At 49.6% G+C, this 21,292-nt stretch overlaps 1 protein-coding gene across 1 annotated transcript; it reads left to right on the forward strand.

Annotated features, from left to right (window-relative positions):
• Nucleotides 1-15,209: 15,209 nt before the first annotated feature.
• Nucleotides 15,210-20,907, forward strand: LOC128906015 (tektin-3-like). The gene is made up of 8 exons (XM_054192799.1): nt 15,210-15,276; nt 15,967-16,574; nt 17,080-17,163; nt 17,390-17,460; nt 17,710-17,853; nt 18,360-18,582; nt 19,443-19,597; nt 20,691-20,907. The coding sequence occupies exons 2-8, from the start codon at nt 15,996-15,998 to the stop codon at nt 20,905-20,907; spliced, it is 1,473 nt and encodes a 490-aa protein (XP_054048774.1). The 5' UTR covers nt 15,210-15,276; nt 15,967-15,995.
• Nucleotides 20,908-21,292: the final 385 nt, after the last annotated feature.

A 21,292-nucleotide genomic window follows, 5' to 3' on the forward strand; every position in this document is an offset into this window, starting at 1 on the left:
GAGTGAATAAGTGTATTGCGGTTCCGTTCGGTCGGGTATTGGGTACCCGGGTGCGAGTGACTGAGACGTCCACTGGGCTTAGTAGCCCACCGGACAAAGTGAGTGTGGACCTCCTAATAGTGCGGTTCCCATTGTCCGCGAGGGCGTGGGCCATGAACGGAGGGAAGTGAGTGAATTTTGAGTGAAAGAAGGCACTTTCGGAAGATGGGACAGAAGAAAAGTAGGACTTCTGGTTCCATGCCGGAGATACCGGGTGGGCTCCCCGATATACCCCAAGATAGCCCGTTAGGCCTAATGATTCGATATTGGGGTAGTTCCCCTTCTCGAAAAGGGAAGTCCAAGGAGAAATTGGTCTATTATTGTATGGAGGTATGGGGAAGAAAACAGATAAGAAAAGATTTATATTGGCCAATTCATGGATCCTTAGAGGATTGGATATGCCAACAATTAAACATATATGTTAACAACAAACGACCATTTAATAAGGAGGAGAGCGAATACGCCTTTTTATGGATCCTGGGCACGGCTCAGACCACTAATTTGTTTCCATTAAAAGAAAAGAAAAATGATAGAAAGAAAAGGTGGGATGTAGACGAACCTCCAGCGTCTCCCCCACCCTATGTCCCCCCTCCGCAAGGTCCTGAGCAAGATCTCCCTCCAACAGCCCCCACAGAACCTGGGGAAGAGGCTCCTCCTTCTAATCGAAGAATAACTAGAAGTCAAACTAGAGAAAGGAGGGAGGAAAATTTATTGTATCCCTTAAGGGAGACTGCTATGGGGGGACCACAACCCGGAGTTGGATTTGTATCTGCACCCCTCAGCTCCGGGGATGTGAGGGAACTTAAGAAAGAAATGGGACACTTGTTAGAGGACCCATTAGGGGTAGCAGAACGTTTTGATCAATTCCTCGGGCCTAACATTTATACTTGGGACGAGATGGAGTCTATTTTAAAGATCTTGTTCGCAAACGAAGAACGAGGAATGATCAGAACGGCAGGCATGAGGCATTGGGACCAGAGGCATCAGCATGGTCCCGCCGGAGATGTAAAATGGCCCTTACAGCGGCCCAATTGGGACAATCAAGACCCCGCACATAGAAATAACATGATTGATCTCCGGGATACGATAATTGAGGGGATTAGAGATTCTGTACCCAGAGGGCAAAATATTAATAAGGCCTTTAATGAACAACAAAAGAAAGATGAAACCCCCACCGAATGGCTGGAAAGATTGAGAAAAAGTTTACAGCTATATTCTGGGTTAGACCCCGAGAGCCAAGTGGCTCAAGCCCTGCTGAAAACTCAATTTGTAGCTAAATCTTGGACAGATATAAGGAAAAAGTTAGAGAAAGTAGAAGACTGGCAGGAAAGGGGGTTAGATGAATTATTACAAGAAGCTCAGAAGGTGTATGTGAGAAGGGAAGAAGAAAATCAGAAGAAACAAGCCAGAATCCTGATGGCAGCTGTAAGGGAAGGACAAAATCAGGGCAGGAGAGGAGAAAGTCCCCGGAAGGGCCCAGTAGAACCGAGAAGAAGAAGGTTTAGTTTGCAGGACACAGAATGTTTTTATTGTCGCAAGAAGGGACATCTACAGAGAAATTGTCCGAAAAGAATGCAGGATGAGGAGATTTTTAAGGAAGATTAGGGGGGTCAGGGGCTCTATTTGCTGGGGACCCCTAAGGTTACCGAGCCCTTGATAAAATTGAAATTGGGTCCTCAGCACGAAGTGTTCGAGTTCCTTGTGGACTCGGGTGCCGAAAGATCAACAGTCCAAAAGTTACCATCTGGATGTGTTGAATCAAAGGATAAACTCCAAGTAATTGGTGCAAAGGGGGAACCTTTTAAGGTGCCCCTGATAAGGAATGTAACAATAGAAACCCCAAATAAATATGGAGTGGGAACATTTTTATTGGTCCCAGAAGCTGAGTATAACCTCTTGGGACGAGACCTGATGGTGGAATTAGGAATCAATTTGGAAGTAGAGCAAGAGAAATTAAAAGTAAGATTATGCTTATTAACTGCGGAAGATGAAGCCAAGATTAATCCAGAAACTTGGTATAGCCCAGGGTCGGTGGGAAAATTAAATAGCAAACCGATCACGGTCTCCATAAAAGACCCAGACCAGCCAATTAGGATAAAACAGTATCCCATCTCTAGAGAGGGGAGAGAAGCATTGCAGCCAGTAATTGAGAGACTTTTGGCCCAAGGGCTTTTGGAACCCTGTATGTCTCCCCACAATACTCCCATATTGCCCGTAAAGAAGCCGGATGGGTCCTATCGTTTAGTACAAGATCTGAGAGCCGTAAATGAACGAACCATTACCCGGTTCCCTGTGGTGGCTAACCCGCACACTACACTTAATCAGTTAAGTCCAGATTATAAATGGTATAGTGTTATAGATTTAAAAGATGCTTTTTGGGCTTGTCCCTTAGAAGGAAAATGTAGGGACTATTTTGCTTTCGAGTGGGAGAACCCCAAGACCCATAGAAAACAACAATTATGGTGGACCGTTTTGCCCTAGGGATTTACAGAGTCTCCGAACTTGTTTGGACAAGCTCTGGAACAGTTACTGGAATCTTATGAATTAAGTCAGGGACTAATTCTAATACAATACGTGGATGATTTATTGATCGCTGGAAGAACTCAAGAAGACGTCAGAAATGAGAGCATCAAATTATTGAACTTTTTAGGCCTCAAGGGATTAAAGGTTTCTAAGTCCAAATTACAGTTTACTGAAGAAGAGGTAAAATATTTGGGGCATTGGCTCATAAAGGGACACAAGAAATTAGATCCCGAAAGAGTAAAAGGAATTTTGTCTCTAACAGCGCCCACTAATAAAAGACAGATAAGACAGTTATTGGGATTATTAGGGTATTGTCGACAGTGGATAGAAAATTACAGCAGTAAAGCAAAATTCTTGTACGAAAAATTAACTAAAAACGGGTTGGTAAAATGGTCCCCTGAAGATGAGAGTCGTTGGGAAAATATAAAAAGAGATCTGGTAGAAGCACCTGTCCTCAGTTTACCCGATATCCGTAAACCCTTTCAACTCTTTATCAATGTAGATAACGGGACAGCTTATGGGGTTCTGACCCAAGGATGGGCAGGGCAGAGAAAGCCTGTAGGATATTATTCTAAAATACTGGATCCTGTAAGCCGCGGGTGGCCCACCTGCTTGCAAGCAATAGTGGCCACTGCATTAGTAGTACAAGAAGTTGGAAAAGTCACCTTAGGAGGTGAACTAAAAGTATACACCCCCCATAACATTCAAGGAGTATTGCAACAACGGGCTGATAAGTGGCTTACAGATAGTCGACTGCTAAAATATGAGGGAATTTTAATTAACTCCCCTCGACTAGAAATGGAAACCACTTCTATTCAGAATCCTGCCCAATTTTTATGCAGAGAACCTAAAGAAGATTTGACACATGACTGCCTCCAACTAATAAATTTGCAGACTAAAATAAGGGAGGACTTAGAAGACGATGAATTAGACGAAGGAGAAAAATTATTTGTGGATGGCTCCTCATGAGTGGTTGAAGGACAACGGAAATCAGGTTATGCTATTGTGAATGGGTATACTTTTAAGATAAAAGAATCAGGACCATTAAGTAAAGCCTGGTCCGCACAAGCGTGTGAGCTATATGCTATGCTAAGGGCATTAAAGCTCTTAGAAAATAAAGTTGGAACTATTTATACAGATTCAAAGTATACCTTTGGGGTGGTACATACTTTTGGAAAAATTTGGGAAGAGAGAGGCTTAATTAACACCCAGGGAAAAGGATTAGTCCATGAAAAGCTAATCTTAGGAGTTTTAAAGGCATTAAGAGGTCCACTAAAGATAGCCATAGTCCATGTAAAAGGACATCAGAAGGGACTAACCCATACTGTAAGAGGAAACAATCTAGCCGACGCGGAGGCAAAACGGGCTGCATTATTAATGGTTCAGACCTTGAGAGAGGAACCTGGAAGGCTAAAATTAGATAAAACTTTCACTCTCCAAGAATTGGAGAAGCTAAAACAAATTGGAGCAAAAAGAGATGGTGATAAATGGCTGCTACCAGAGGCAGGGAAATTCTTTCAAAAGGATTAGCTCGGGGAATACTGAATAAATTACACCATAAAACTCATTGGGGAATTCAAGCTTTAGTGGATCAGTTTGAGACAAACTATGCCTGTGTCGGAATATACGGTCTAGCTAAAAGGATTTTAGAGGGATGTTTAACCTGTCACAAAGTGAATAAACGACAACTTAGGGAAAAGGTTCAAGGAGGTCGTGAATTGGCTAAAAGACCCTTTGAGAAAATACAGGTGGATTTCACCGAATTGCCAAAGGTGGGAAGATATCAGTATTTATTGGTCTTGGTTGATCACCTTACGCACTTTGTAGAAGCCTTTCCAGTGGTAAGAGCTACTGCAAAGACAGTTATTAAGATTCTCTTGGAAGAAATTATTCCAAGATATGGGACTGTTGTGGTAATTGACTCAGACCGAGCTCCACATTTCACATCCAAAGTAATTAAAGAGACAACTGAATTGTTCGGTACAAAATGGGAATACCATACTCCCTGGCACCCACAGAGTTCTGGGAAAGTAGAAAGAATGAATGGGGAGATAAAGAAACACCTAACCAAACTTATGGTGGAAACAAAAATGAATTGGGTTTAATGTTTACCATTGGCTTTGCTTTACATTAGAACTCAGCCAAGAACAGATACTGGTATATCCCCCTTTGAAATGTTGTATGGAATGCCTTATGACTTTGGGTTATTAGTGGAACACCCAAAAGTTAAGGATAAACTTTTAACAGAATATATTTTAGAACTTACAAAAAGAAGACAGGAACTAAGAAAGAAGGGCTTGGTAGTACAAAGACCTCCCTTGGACATTTCCATACACCGAATCCAGCCCGGAGACCAGGTACTAATCAAAACCTGGAAAGAAACCTCCCTAACACCCCGTTGGGAAGGACCCTTTGTTGTTTTACTTACCACAGATACGGCTGTACAGACAGCAGAAAAAGGATGGACTCACGCTAGTAGGATTAAGGGACCTACCTTCCCAGAGAAGCGGACTGTGACGTCGGAACCAGGAGATCTTCGAGTAAAGATAAGGAAAAGCGAGACCGGTAAATGAACCACTCCAGAAGGGAAGTAAGAGATAGTTTATATCGATGGTTCCAAATACCACCAGGAAATACTCTACGAAAGGTATATTTTGCACCTTGGAGTGAAGAAAGGATACCGGACCAAACGGGGGGGGGTGGATTATACAAACTAACAGGAACTCCCCAGGTTTTTCCATTTTGTTGCGAAACAGAGACGGAGATACCCGAATCATCCAGAATAGGAGATCTCTGGGGAATACCCTGCTTAGAACACCCTACTTCCGGACATTTATGTTGGGTTGTTTGCCGATGTCTAAATTGTAATAGAGATTGGTCCTGTGTTTCATTTAAGAGACAACCCTACTGTATGAAATGTCGCAATGATTTGATACATGCCAGGGGACCAGAGGATCCAGTGGAAATTCGTAAATTATTTTGTGGGTGGGAACTGTCAGTACCTGAACTTTGGGAAGTATATGAAACAGACTGGTATAGAGTTTTAAGACAGTGTGCTATAAGATTCGCCTGGAAACGGGCACAACAACCACATAGGTGGAAATAGATTTGAGAGATAACTAACTCTTTAGACCTTGGAAATTATTGACAGGATAACGGCAAAATTCCCCTGAAGACTATCTGCTGCTGCCGAGAAGATCTTGATATCCCGTTGCTCTCTGCAAAGGAGTAGACGAGGAAGGCAGAGAGGTACTAAACAGTGGGGAAATGAAAGCTGGTATCCTATTAATGGTATTGACTACCATGACTTTAGAAAATGAACATCAACCCTTCAACTGGACCTTAGGTCGATGGGAAGATTCAATGGAAGTTCGGTATAATGTGACAGCCGGACCCCCAGAATTCCAAGTTAAATTGGAAGATTTAGTCTTTTATGAACTAGACCCACCTGGCCGACGAGAAAGAGCAATAAAACCTTTTTATCTCTGCCCCAGTTCGAATCCAGGGAAAAGCTATTGCAATTTCCCTAATCACTATTACTGTGCATATTGGGGATGTGAAACCATAGCTTCAAACTGGGACGTAGCCATTAAAGATAGATTTTTAACTATAACATGGGGACCCAGAGGATGCAACCCGCCAGCTCCTAGCTGGGATGGACACATAGAGGGCCCCCACCTTGGCAACTGTAAGCATGTTTTACTAGAAATCCTGCAGCCTAATGACCACGGATGGTTATTTGGACGAACCTGGGGAATGCGATATTGGAAATCTGGAACTGATAGAGGAGGACTAATATTCATTCAAAAACGGGAAGTTAAAATGCCACAAGCAGTAGGGCCCAATCGAGTCATCACAAAGCAAAAAGGGAAAAAGAAGAAGCCAAAGGTAGGAAACTCCACAGCCTCAGTCACCCCAGGGACATACCTAACCTCTACAAATAAAGTGGAGAAAATACCCAAAGACAGTGAACCCTTATGGGCTGTAATGCAGGCAGCCTATCAAGCTTTAAATACAACAAATCCAAATTTTACCATTTCCTGTTGGTTATGTTATGACATAAAGCCCCCTTTTTATGAGGGGATAGCTGTGTCATCTCCTTTTAATACCTCTACCGAGGACAATCCCTCCAGATGTAACTGGAAGGAACGGAAGGCGGGGATTACTCTCCAACAGGTCAGAGGGAGTGGTTGGTGTATAGGAAAGGTAACGAACGAGAGAAGAACTCTATGTACTAACCAGACTCAAAACTTTACATCTAATACTAAATGGGTTCTGCCTAGTCCTGGGGCATGGTGGGTCTGCTCCATAACCGGATTAACACCCTGTTTGTCCACTGCTGTTCTCAAGAAAAGTATCTCAGAATTTTGTGTACAGGTTACCGTGGTACCTAGAATCCTCTTACATGGGGAAGAAACTATGTATTTACATTGGAGCAATTTAGGACATAAAATCAACAAAAGAGAGCCAATATCTACAACTACTATAGCTACTCTACTTGGTTTAGGGGTCGCTGGGACCGCCACTGGCATAACCTCCTTGGTGCAACAACAGCAGAGTCTAACATCTCTAAGAGCTGCAGTAGACGAAGATTTGGCCCGAACAGAAAAATCTATTTCCTATTTAGAGAAATCATTGACCTCATTGTCGGAAGTAGTTTTACAGAATCGAAGAGGATTGGACCTTTTGTTCTTGCAAAACAGAGGATTATGTGCTGCCCTAGGTGAAGAATGTTGCTTTTATGCTGACCATACAGGGGTAGTAAGAGATTCGTTAGCTAAACTGAGAGAGGGATTAGAGAAAAGAAAACAAGAGCGAGAGGCTCAGTCCTCCTGGTATGAATCTTGGTTTAATCAGTCACCATGGCTGACTACCTTAATTTCTACTTTGGCGGGACCTCTCATGATGTTGCTATTGGCTCTGACTTTTGGACCCTGTGTCATTAACAAATTTGTAACCTTTGTTGAAAGCAGGTTAGAAAAAGTGCAGCTAATGGTGATGAAGCAATCAGAACTGGAAATGAAAATTATACCGAACGAAAATCCTGAATTAGATGCAGCTTGTGAGGTACTGTCTAGGTTTGATCAGCAAATCACTTATAAATAAAAGAAGGGGGGGATTGTAATAAGTAACTAAAGGTGATTTGCTGATCGAACAAGTTAAGCAAGAGGAACGAACCCATTGTGGCAGTCTTGAGAACTCCCTGTTTAACCAGAAGAGACATGCCCACAATGTTATCTTGCTACACCAACATGGGAACTCCTGTTTGACAAAAAGCTTAACCACAATGTTATCAGAATGTATTGTTTTGAGCTGATTCTGTGACCAACATTTTATCTAAACTACCTCAAGCAAGAAGCTACAGAGGGGCATACCGAAGATGTGGAAACCGACCTCCGTGAAGATAAAAAGAGCTGCTCAGCTTGCTTGAATTTGCGAGCCTTTGGTGGAGCTGCGACTCCCTGGCCGCCCAGCACTGCTTTTGCCTTCCTACCTCAATAAATATTTACTGAATCTATTTTGGACTCGATTTATTTTAAATTCAACTATAACACTGCACACAAACAAGAAACTGCACTCTTCAAACAGCTACAACAACCAGTCCCAAAACTCCTCGTCCCTCCTCACATCCTTCCCTGCACCAGCAGGGCGTAAAACCCAATTAAAAGACCAAGGGAAAAAAAACAAAACAAAACAAAACAACACAAGAGAAACAAATTTAAAGAACAACTTTAAAATTATTTCTGCTCTCTTGAGTTTAGATCTAGCCAAAGTTAGTCTGCAGGAAGCCCTGCAAATTGCTAACTTATGTTTCTACATAGAACACGTACAATAGCAGCAGAAAGAATTCAATGGACTTGTGGATGCCTGCTGTGCCATACACTAATCAAAGAATGTCTCAGGGAGTACATGTGTCGTCCTTGCTCTCATAAGATCACCCACGGAATTCCCAATTCAGAGCACATCCTAACACTAACTCAAGAAGTGACAACATTTTTCTGTAAGCCTATTTCCCTAGGCTCCAATTCACATCTCACTCACAACAGTGGACTTTAGGAAGACCTTCGCAGATGTCAATGAAGTACATAAAACTACTTGGAGAAAACAAACAGACAATTAGCATCTGAGAAAGATGTACAAAGGGCTATTTGCTCCTGTTTCTAATGAGAGAAGGAACAGAAAGGAAACTTCTCAGAACAAGCCACAGAAACATGCCCAGAAATATTGCTGTCAACAGAAGAAAGGAACAGACTTTGACAGATCTTCTCCAACAGCAAGAGAATACGTCTAAATCTAAGAATTGCTTGCTCAAGGGAAAATAATCCGTGCTAACAAAAGCAGGCAAAAGCACCGAGCCGGGGGGCTTTTTTCAGTTTTATGTGCTCAAGAGATGTCTACCTGAGAACGGGCTTTGTTTCCTCAGTCATTTGTCTTTGCCTTGACGTGAAAGCTGCAAGTTCTTTGACAAATGGACCCAAACACCCTCCCATCCTCCACCCCCAGAGGAGCTACCTCTCAAGTACCATTTCCCCCTCGCATTAAGGGCTGTTTGGGAATAATTTACCGGCACAAGGCGAGCTGGCGCCGGGCAATGCCTGCAGCAATCCAAACCGTGCCGCCTGCAGCAAGGGAGGAGAAAGGAGCGGGGGAGAAGGCAAAACCCCGGCAAAGCAGAGGCTGTCACCCACCGCAGCAGCAGGCCCAGCGGAGCCGCGCTGCCTCCGGAGAAAAGCCGCTCCCGCCCCGGCCCCGACGCTCCCGCACCAGCTGCCCCAGAGGACGCCGCTGCCGCCGGCTCCGGGCCGGGCCGGGCCGGGCGGGGGGTGCCCGGGGGCCGCGTTCCCCCTTCGGCCCCGCAGCCCAGGGCCGGCGCCTTCCCCCGCCTCTGCCCGTGGCCGCCGGCTGCCTGAGGGGGTGTCCGCTCCCCCGGCACCCTCGGGCGGTCCGTGCCTGCGGAGGGCCCGGCCAGCGGGCGGCTGGGCTCCCCCGAGGGGCGGCCGAGAGCCGGGGGGGGCCGGCGCTCCCCGGCGGTGGCTGACAGGGGCGGGAAGCCGCCGACGAGCTGCCCCTGAGCAGCGCCGGCCCCCGGCAGCGGCCGCTGGCGCGGCAAGGGCAGCGGGGGCTGCAGCCCCGACGGCCGCCCCAGCCGGCTGGTGGCCCCGCAAGCCCGCCCGGCAGCCCGAGGCCTGCGGAGAAGGAGGAGGGCTCGCTGGGCAGCGCTCTGGGCCTGGCGGAGAGCAGGCGAGGGCCGGGCTCGGCAGCGGCCTGCCCGGGGGCCGCCGCCCTCACAGGCCTTCGGGCGGGGAAGGTGCTGCCCGGGCGGGGGCTGCACAGGCCGCGCCGCCCCTCCCGAGCCTCCGCCTGTGGCCGCAGACAGGCCTCTGCTTTGTTCAGAACAGTATGCTCACTAAAATGTTGCTTGTTTCTTACCCACCTTCTGACTGTGTGAGAAAATAGCTCATTCCTGACCTTCTGACTGTGTGAGAAAACAGTTGCTCGCTGAGCTGATGTTACAGACAGTGATAATGAGGAGACAAACAGAAGTAGCTCGTCACCCAGGATGGGATAACAAGAAGTCGTTAATCACTTCAAGGCTCTTTTATGCATCACGTATGTACTCCTGTACCCGTTAGGACAGAGCCGTGGCTACTTCAAGGAACATCCTTAGCATCCTCAAGAAGTTGGCAAACTTACAGTAGACGTTTACTGTCCTGAGACGACTCAATACCTCAAAAGGATAATGTGAGGAAGGGTCTCCTTACCCAAACGACCGCCGAGAAGCTCACGCTTGCGCAGAAGTGTTTTGCCGACACAGCAAAATTTCACACACATGTGCAAAAAGATGACTATGTAAGCCTAGGTGGCTTATGTATTAGGCAGGCGGAATTCTGAGACTATTTTCTGTATAAATAATGGGTGAATATCCCCGGTAAGGTGTGCTAGATTTGTGGGTTTTCCCCCTGGCACCCGACGTCGAATAAAGCACTATCTCCTCTCTAAACTACTTTTGGTTTCGAGAGCTTTTATTTCAGGTAACAATTCCCTGACTGCGCTTCACCCCCCTCCATCTCCCAGGACTGATGCAAAGCGATTGTGCCTTGGGCTGTAGTTGCGTGAGGCAAAGGTCAGGGAGAAGCCGTGGGATTTCGGGGAAAAGTGAGAGGCTGGCACATCACTGTTGGGGACGCAGGTGACAATCCCAGCTGTCGCTGGCTCAAACCCCAAACCAAAATGGCCCGTAGGTGCCTTTTGGAGCACACCTTGGGGAGGGTTCAGCGTGCAGAGACCCCAGCGGCTTTCCTCCTCTTGCCTGTTAGTCTGAGCACCATTCCTCTCCCCAAAACATGCCAGAATTAACCTTTTTCTGAAGGCTGCTCAGGATACAGTCAGAAAAGGCCTTTTGCTGCAACAGCCTGGACATATTTGCCACTTGCAGGGGAAGAAACCCTCCTCTTCTACCCCGCTTTTTCATTTTCATTAGCAGGCACCGCGGACTCCATCTGGAGTGGTCTAAGTGGACCACAGTGGTTCAAGGATATAAATCAGGTGGAACATGAGAGAGAGGTGCCTGCCAGCAGACTTGGTGTTCTAGAAGTCCAACCAGTGGGATGGTGGCGCTTCCAGGTGCTGCACGGGGCTGTGGAGGAGCCGGCACAAACACTGGAGCTTCTCCAAGCTTGGGAAAAGGACACAAGCTCTTTGGGGGGCTGTTGGCAGAGGAAGGGAGAGCCCCAGATGATCTCCCGTGGCTGCCCATCTCCAAAGCTGGCTCTTTCTCCTTGACAGTCTGCTCAGCCTCCTCTCCCTCTCCCTCTCCTCCAATTTTGGTGCCCAACCCCCCCGCCCTCCTCCAGCCAGTCCCAGCCTCTGCTCTGGCAGCCGGGGGCTCAGTCATGGCCATAACCATCTTTTTCCACTGGCCACGTGCAGAGCTCAAAGCAGCCCAGGCCTCACCTCCAGACTCCTTGGCCCTCCGTGCTTTATGGACAACTCATCATTTTCACCAGAATGCAGGAAGCCCAGGAAAACCCGGGAAAGTCTCCTGTGTTTCCTGGCCAGATGGAGCCTGCTGTAGATCAGGTCTTGTAGCCTCTTTGAAGCCCTCAAGTAGCCCTGGACCAGACGGGAGCCTGCGCTGCCTGTGAGCATCCTTGTCCTTTGGCGTGACAGCACGGGATGCACCACACACAGCTTAATTTTCTTTTAATCCTCCATCAATTCCTGTGACTTTTGGAAATGATTCCGCTATTGACTAGACACTGGATCCCTTTTGGGCAGGTACGGTGTTGACAGGAGAGAGAGGAATATTCAAAAGCGGCGTAAAACTGCTGCGACTGGGCAATGTTGTGGGTCCGTGTAGACTCATGACGGCTGCTGTAAAAGACCTGGATCTGGGTATTTTCAGACGGGCAGCTTATGATCCAGAGGAATGCTGGATTAACAGCCAGCCAGAATGTAGAGCTGCGACAGAAAGATGGACAGCTTTTGGCAGGATATTTTTGTACTCGGGTATCTGAATGTATCTCCTGAAATTGCAGTTTAGTCAACGAGGCAAACCTGGGTGACGTGTGGGAAATTGGCCCCCCTGCTTAACATCAGCCTCACGGTTTCACCCTGGTTTTCCTTTTCTGATTCTGAGCTAAAATTCTGGAGGCTTTGGGACAAACTGTTTTCTCAGGTGTCCGTCAGAACTGGATATGCCCCAGCACAACCAGGAATGGCAGTTTTGTAGTTTTAGTAAATTTGCGGTGCTTGGAGTTGTAGTCACAATTAGGGAACCCAGTTTAATTACTTGAAGAAGTGGAGATGATGGAAATAGCCTACTTACTTTGGTGTGGTACCCAGAGCACGAGGGGTTTGGGGACCACTTACTACTGTGTGCAGTTGATAACTTCTTGCTTGAGGGTCACTGAGCGTGTGAATTTGCCTGTTTTACCCAGGCCAGTTCTCCTCGACTTTGTAGCTTTTAGGTACGTCACGAGCCCTTCACCTGAAAAGCTGCTCCGGATGCTCTGGTGGGACCAAAGCTTCATCCATTTTGGTGTCCCCTGCTGTCTCTCTGCATCAGGGTGCTCATGGGTGCTTGCCCTGGAAGTCCTGCTCTGTGTGCTCTGCAGAGCACCCGTGGGCCATTTACAATATTATCTAACGATTATTGCTGGATTTAGCAACTACTTCAAAAAGGGTGTGGTTGCTGCAACAATTAGTGGTGTCCCTGGTCATGCAGTGATTCACCTCAACACGGTTGGCTCCAGGCAGGGAGCGAGAGCGGGCGTAGATGGAGCTGGGAGCGTGCAAGGAGCAGAGAGCAGGGCTGGTCCGAGGGGGTGTGCGTGTCCTGCGGAGGGGCAGAGGTCGGCTTGCTTTAATTGCAATTATTTTCTCTGGTTTAGCTATAGAAAAGCAATGTGTGTGCTGAACTTTTCGTTTCGGTTTGATGAAGTTGATTCTTCACCTGGCTAAAGGAAGACATGTCTTTTAAAGTGAAATCAATCGTGTGTCTACACGAAAGAGTTGGAGTTCCCTTTAAAGGCAGATGTTTGGCAGCAGAGGCATGGCTTTCTCATGGAGGCCAGCTCCATGTGAGCGTGTGCACAGAGCGCAGGAGCTGGGAAAAGGAGAGGAAGCCGAAAAAGGCAGTGAGAAGACAGATGTATGCGCTGAGTATTTGATGAGCCATCCACAGGGCTCACAGTTAATCTAACGCGGTAAGGTGAAGCAAATGCAAACATTTCCTCTGGATACGGTGGGCCACAGAGGTGCTCACAGCAGACCTGGTGGGTGTTTTCCCAAATTGGAGAGAAACCCCCTTAGGCTAGCCAGAGCGGATGCCCGAGGGCTGTACTGGGTTGCCCACTGATGGCACCGGGGGTTGTCCAGGGTGGGATCAAGTTGCCCAGGAAGGGCACTAGGTTGCCCAGAGTGTGCACTGAGTTGCCCACAGGTGGCACTAGGTTGCCCACTGAGGGCATTGAGTTCATAGGATCACAGAACATCTCAAGGAGAAGGAGAACCATAAGGATCATCGCATCCACATCCCTGCTCCTTGCAGGACTACCTAAAAGTGAATCATATGACTAAGAAGGTTGTCCAGCCGCTCGACAGTTGCCCAACAGCTGCACCTGGCTGCCCAGGGGCTGCACCAGGTTGCCCAGCGAGGGCCAATAGGTTGTCCAGGGCAGGAACTAAGATGCCATGTGAGGTTATTTTCTGGCCCAGGTGTGGCCCCGGCTTGCCCATCCAGAGCACCGGCTTGCCCAGTGGCTGCATCCGGTTGCCATAGCGGCTGCAGGGAGTTGCCCAGACAGAACCCGGTCACTGAGCACCCTGTGCCCCTGGCAACGCTGCCCTGGTTCTGTGTCACGGACGGCACTGGGGATGCTGCCGTGTCTGGCAGTGCTGCCACCGAACCCGAGAGCACCACAGTGAGTAGCAGCCCCCCTGGGCACCTGCAAGCCTCTGGAGGCTCAGGGTGAGTATGTACTTTGGCTGGGAGGGGAGGACTGAAAAACCAAGCATTTCTCCTAATGCTCCCCAGTACCTCTTCTGTTGCCCAGACGTACCCAAAGTAGGTGGTCGGGGCTCCCATCGTGTGTCTGTGTTCAGGGGTGGCAGAAAGTGTCACCCTGGGATGGCTTATCCCCAGGGGGATGCAGGGGCTTTTACTTCAGCTGGAAATGCAGGGAAAGGTGACTGTGGTCCATTCCCAAGGGGTTTTCCTCTCTTTCCGAAACAAAAGGGAATGGCACTCACAGTGGTCTTTGTTGGGCCTGAGCACAGACATTTCTCCCTCAGTTCTGCCAAACTGGCTCGCAGGGTCGTGATTGTGAAAGCTTTTTAGCTTTCCTTGGAGGGTGAGAGTTTCCCGCTGCCTGTCCCACAGCCTCTTCGGCCAGGCTGGATCCTGGGGCGAGACTCGGTGCCCGCGGCTCTGCTGCTGCTCTCAAGTCAGGCCCCGGGGCAGCCCATGCCAGCATGGCCAAAACTGGGCAAGGCTTGTAACTGGAGTCCTCAAAGTTCCGTGATTTCCCAGCTGCAGGCTGTGCACTTGTGCCCTCTGACTCATCCTGATTTTCCTGGGATTTGCCCTAACTAAAGGACCCGTTATTCTCCTGCATTTGCTGTTCATTTATTTAGTAGCTGCATTTGGAGACAGTGTTCTTCTGAATGCATCAAACTGTTACAGGCAGGTTTATTCCCTGCAAACATGCCATTTTCAAAGGAATGGAGTGGCTTTCATGCTGTTACGAATAGGATTGAGCGCAAGCTTTATGTCCTACCCCACTCCCATCCAGGGATCTTATGTCCTAATCTTTCACTGGGGCTCTGAGCCAGGCTGGGAGCAGTGGGGATGGGATGGTGTTAGGAGAAGGGCACGTCCAGCTGGCTACGGCAGCCACAGGGACTTATTCCTGCCCGTGGGTGACACTTGCAACCTTACAAGAGCTTCCCACCGAGCATAACTTACCCTCCTGAGTGTTTGTCCTCACATTCGGTGTGTTAGGTGCAGTTGGTGGCCCTCTGCATTATGTTTCTGATAACAACTGACTGATAACCTCAATCTGAAAAGAGCAATAGCACCCACAGTTCTTGGTATCAAAATCTTCACGCGTGGCCATTCCTCCTAGGGCTACTGCAAGGCTGGTGTTTACAAAGCCCTCTGAAAGGACTTGGTGGGATATCTCCTTTCCAAGCGCAGTGATTTTACATCAGGTGAGCCATGGACATTTTTCTTCTTTTGCAAGACAGAGATGGCTGTTCTTTTGAGGCTGAAATAGATTCCGGGGGAGGGGACGGGGTGTGTGTGTGTGTGTGTTCAAATTTGGATATAGTCCTGCAAAGCTCTGCTCACCTGCAGACTGCTCACTTGAGCATTTAATGCAAGTGAATATGGAGGGATGAGGATGGAGTCCCTCACCCACAAATCGCGCTGGGCTGGTAGCAGCTGTGTGTCCAAAGGGGCGCAGCTCTCGGGGCTGGTAATGGCACTTTGAAAGAGAAAATGATACGTGGAGTACTAGAAGATCAGCAGATACCAAACCCAGCCAAAAGAAGCAGATGAACAGCAGAGAATCAGCAGCTACAGTTTCACGGGACTGACAGACTGAAGGAAAATGAGGGCACAATATCTGTCACTCTCTTGAGCAGCCATGATTTGGTTTTTTCCCCATTTCAAGACCTGATGCGAGATATGAGCAACAAAGTCAGATCTTTCTCTAGATACAAATGCTTGGGACGCTGTCAGAAGGGATTTGCTTACAAGAATTTTGGGTCTGCACAGGCAATGTGTAGGTGCTGTGTGCATCGCTGTTTGTGTTCCAAGTTGCACGTGTTGCTGTAAGAAGGAAGGCAAGTGCAGGAGCTTACTGAGTGCGGTTGTCTTCTCTCTGCTCCTCTGTGCAGGACACGTACCTGAAGAGCAGTGTTCAAGAATGCAGCCTGGTCGATCTCCCTTAACGGCAACGTACGCCCATCCACGATCAACACCTAGCAAGTTTCTGCCTGCCATCAGCGCCATGGCTTCAAGCTATAAGGCCCGTTTTCCTTACTACCCGCTGCCTCAGAGCTTCGGCCTCCCCTGGATGCCCAGCACCTACTACAAACCAGCTGCCATCAACCCAACTTTGGCTCCCTTTTCCAAAAGTTCCCAGGGGATGACCGCCAGCAAGAAGCTTCCTGTCATTGCCAACAGAACAACCTTCATCACCCGGTACACCCCTGAGGACTGGCACAGGTCCAACCTGACCAACTACACAGAGTCAGAAACTTGCCAGCACAACGCGGAGCGTCTGAGAGTTGATACCTCCCGCATGATTCAGGATAAATATCAGCAGACAGAGAAAACACAAGGAGAAAGCACCAAAAACCTGGGAGTTCGTGTCCATGATATTGGATTTTGGAAATCGGAGCTCTGCCGTGAGCTGGGTGAGATGATCGGGGAGACCAACGCCCTCACGGACTTGAAGAAAAGGCTGGAGAGAGCCTTGGCCGAGACGGAGGCCCCTCTCCAGGTAAGCACCCTGTGCAGTGGCCTGCAAGCTGTAGCCCACTGCTGAAACATCTGCAGCCACTCAGACGTCCAGTTAAGTTTCACTGCAGCTCCGTAACATCTAGAAAGCTTTTAGGAAGAGACCATTAGTTAGTGATCAACAAATCCCTTGCCATCTGCTGCATCTCCTATCAGCACATTCTGAGCCCACCAGAACCAAATATTTTTATAAGCGGCACATCCAAAATCCTGGTTTGGGAGACACAAGCCCACGTCTTGCTACAAGGCTCTGGCGAGGTCAGCATGAAGGCTGACACAGGGCCCTGCATTCAGCTGTGGTTGCACCAGGGACACGTGTGCTCCCTCATGTTGCTTTAACACTGATGTTGCAGCTCGGCTGCTCATTGTCAGCTAAACCAGCTGCCCGGGGCACTTTTTTCTTCTGTTTTTGTCCCATCTTGAGATGGGGACTATCCCTCTAGAGAACCCTGCCCCTGCAGCCAACAGTCATGGCATGTCCCCAACAGGTCGCTCAGGAGTGCTTGCTTCAGCGGGAGAAGAGGATGGGCATCGACCTCGTCCATGATGACGTGGAGAAACAGCTCTTCAAAGTAAGCTTGGCATCTCAGATCATGTGTGAAAGCTATTTTTATGTAAACTGCCCCGAGGAGGCTTTGCAGCCTTGTTCCCTACCTGGCTCCTTACTGCTGGTGAGGTGCTCAACCCTTCCAACCCCCAAAACCCGCTGGGCCAGGGAACGGTGTTCCCCCATGCAGCAGCTCTCTTAGTTGGTCTAATAAAAGAGATGACATCATTACATGTTTTGCCTTTGCCCAGGAAGTGGATGTCATCAGGTCGTGCCAGGAGAGGATGCAGCGGTACCTGGATAAGGCAAAAGCCCAGCTCGCGTAAGGAGAAGCTCCTTATCTCATGCCGTAGGGCCGATGGGCCTTTGCAGTTGGGATGTGAACGCCCCGCAGACCCCGACCTCTACCCACACCCCGCAGCTGTAAAACCCACGCAGGCTCCATGGGAAGCGGGCGGTGATGCTCATGGGAGGACAGAGCTGCCCGGGCGGGAGCTGCGGGGAAGTGGAACGGGGAGGAAGCCGTTCCACACGTACATCCCCACCGATGGCTGTTGTTTGCATGTTGAAGGTCCAACAGGGTGGCCCAGCACGAGCTGGAGAGAGACCTGGCCAACAAGCAGGCGGCCCACCGCATCGATGACAAGTGCCACCACCTGAGGAACACCTCCCACGGCATCAGCTACTACCGAGGGGTGGAGCGGGTCGATGCCACGTGAGTGCACGCCGGGTGGCACGCGAGCAGCAAGCTGTCCCGGGGATGCGCGGTGCCTTTCCCTGGCAGGGAGCTGCTGGTCCCCAGCCCACTGTAAAGGCAGGTCCGTCCTGCCTGGAGACACCGGCTTCAGAGGGGCCATTTCTCTCTGCTCATTATTATTATTATCATCATTATTATTCTCATTCTTATTCTATTGTTGCTGTTCTTTTCCTTTCTGTTATTGTTCTTCTACTTAACTGTCTTTTATCTCCACACACAAGTTTTCCCTTCCCTTTCCCCTCCTATTCTGCTTCTTCTCCTTGGGTTTCTGGAGGAAAGGGGGAGAACTGCACGAGTGGCTGCATGGTCCTAGCTGCCGGCTGGGGCTAAAACACGACCTATGGTCAAAATAAAAGCGCAGATTAAAGCTACATTTGACCCACGCTGCTCCCTGGCAGGGTCCTTGCCTGCCCACGTCCAGCTTCAGCAGCAGGGGCTTACCAGGGGCCTCGCCTTCCTCCCAGGATCTCGATGCCGGAGTCCTGGGTCAAATTCACGGATGGCAACATCCTCCGCTCCCAGAGCGAACGGGCGGCCTCTGCCAAGCTGCGGGACAACACCAGGAACCTGCTGGAGGTGACGGCCAACGAGATGCGGTGCCAGTTCAACAGGGTGAACGTCGCCTTCACCAGCCGCATCGCCGAGACAGCCGACGCCAAGAGCAAGATTCAGACCCACCTGGCCAAGGTAGCCTGAACCCCTCCCTTTGGGTGTGACACTGTCACTTCCCAGGGACACCTCCGAAGCAGGACCCTCCACGCAGACCTGGCCCAAGGAGAGGAACGGTGGCTGCAGGAAGCTGGTTATAGCGTCATTTTCTGTTAGAAACTCCAAGTCCTGGGGACTTTCTTCTTGGAGCAGGAGGAGCTGGCACTGTGATTTCATCTCAAGGGATCCTGTCTTTTGCTAGCGCATCCTAGCTGACAGCCTGGCAGCACAGGGATTTCCAGCAGAAAAGGCCACTGTTGGTTGCATCTCCTGGGAGTTACTTCAGAAGCGCTGGCTGCCCTGCAGAGAGTCTTTGCTGGGCCTCTGCTGGGCTGCCTGCCGGGGGGTTCGCAGGCTTGCTTCTCCCCCAAGGACGTGCTTTCACTCTCAGTGCTCTGTGGTTGCTGCACGGGTATCCGTGTGCTTGCTCTGCCAAGCAGAGGAAGTGGAGATCAGTGACGGACACCTGGCTCGGACCAGTCGGTCTCATGGAAAGCCTCCTGAAAAGTGCTCCACACCGTATTGATTCACTGAGCGGAGACTGGGCTGGCAGCGTTGCGGGCTGGTGCCACGTCCTTCAGTGAAAAATGAAAATTTTTCATGCATGAATAACCTTCCCTCTCTGAGTTGCTATTGATGGATGATCAGTTTCTGCAAGCAGTAGCTTTGGGAAGCTGGTAACTCACTGCGTCCATCACTGCTCCAACACCTCCTCTGACGTGACAGCACCAGCAAAGACAGGCTTGTTTTTTCTGCAGACGGACAGGTGAAAAAGGAAATTATGTTGTCACTTGAGAAGGTATTTTTTCATTCATCCGTGTGTTTCTTTTTTACGGCAGACGCTGCGGGAAATCTTCCAAATGGAGATGAACATGGAAGCCATCCAAAAAGCCATGAGGGACCAAGGACCTCCGTTCAAAGTGGCTCAGACCCGGCTGGAAGAGCGCACACGGAGACCAAACATGGAGCTGTGCCGGGACACTGCCCAGCTCCGGTAAGGCAGGAGCACGGGACCGGCAGGGTCCTTGAGGAGTCCCGGGTAGTAGCACTCAGGAACATCACTGGATGACAAAACTAGTCATGGAATGTTTTTCCTAAATAGTCCTTCCAGAAGGGCTCTGCTCTAATCAAAAGGAATGAGCAGGTATCCCAGCCTTTGGGTGCTGGGAGAGCTCTGCACCCACAAAGGAGGCTGTACACCATGGCTGGGAGCAGCCTGATGCCACCCCGTGAGGGGCTGGGTTTTTCCCACTTGGGTAAACCTCATCTTCTCTCCTGCCTGCTTCCCAGCAGTTGGATGTGCTCAGTTTTTTAGGATAAGCCTTTACTCTCCAAGAGGCTTGCGCTGAGAGCACTTAGGTCCTTCCTTTTGGGGAACCTCAAGGAAGGGTGCACCCTCTGGAGAAGGAGTAAGGGCTGTCCTCACCTCCCCTGGGGACAAACCCTTTCAAGGACATTGTGAGCTCTGTGGGATTGCACCCCGAGGGGCTGTGGAGGAGCAGGCTGCCCTGAGTGCCCAGCAGCACCTCCTGTGAGGCACCCCAAACTTCACACCTCCTCCGGGGAGCCTGCTGGGCAAGACTCCAGGTGAAGCCTTTTAGAAGCAAGTGAAACCCAGCCCCAGAGCCTGTTTAGCATCTCGCACACCGTTGTTTTCTCCATCCTCCGCTTGTTTCCCATTCAATTTTCGCCTCTCCCAGCTGTCCTGTTTCACTGTGTGTGCATCCGTGGGTGTGGGCAGGACCCCTGCACAGGGAAATCCAGGAGGGGGACCCAACAAACCTGCAAAACCAAAGGGGAACAGGACACCACAGCTGCTCATCCCTCTTCTCGGTGGCACGAGCTGCTCTGGGAGACGTGCCTGCGCGTTGCCAAAGCCTTCGCGCAGACTTAGCCATGCCTCCCCGCTGAGGTCTGGAGGAGCTCTGTCCTCAGCTTTCCCATGCATCTGCCAGAAACGGGGGGTCCGAGTTAGTCTGAGCACGCTGAAGGGGGAAATCCTGTGCCCAAGGCACCCTTCAGCAGGACCAGGCTCGAAACCACCCACGTGATGGGACCATTAATCAGGGTTCCTTGCTGTTTTCCAGCCTTGTCAACGAGGTCCACAAAATTGATGAGACGGTCCAGAGCCTTCAGCAGCGTCTGAGAGACACTGAGGACACCCTGCAAATGCTGGCTCGTGCCAAGTCGGTCTTGCAGCATGACCTGGCCATCAAAGCCAACTCGCTCTTCATCGACCAGGAGAAGTGCATGGGAATGCGCAAGACCTTTCCCAGCACTGCGCGGCTGCTGGGTTCTGTTTAGGCTGGGCTCAGCCAACCTCATGTTCTCTGTTGCGGGAGGGATCCCCAGTGTTGATAAGATGCTTTGAAAATCCATGATTAGATTTTCACTTCCTGATGAAAGCCCCGAGTAGAAATTAAACGCTCATTTGGTGTGTTAAATTTTGTGGTTAAATGGCAGTACTCCAGGTGGGGTCTCACGAGAGCAGAGTAGAGGGGGAGAATCACCTCTCTTGACCTGCTGGCCACACTTCTTTTGATGCAGCCCAGGATGGGATTGGCCTTCTGGGCTGCAAGTGCACATCGTTGGCTCATGTTCAGCTTTTCATCAACCAGCACCCCCAAGTCCTTTTCCGCAGGGCTGCTCTATCACATCAACCCCCAGCCTGTATTGATAAGGAGGATTG

This window comes from Rissa tridactyla, chromosome 2 (assembly GCF_028500815.1).
Source record: "Rissa tridactyla isolate bRisTri1 chromosome 2, bRisTri1.patW.cur.20221130, whole genome shotgun sequence".
In the NCBI taxonomy this organism is placed as follows: domain Eukaryota; kingdom Metazoa; phylum Chordata; class Aves; order Charadriiformes; family Laridae; genus Rissa; species Rissa tridactyla.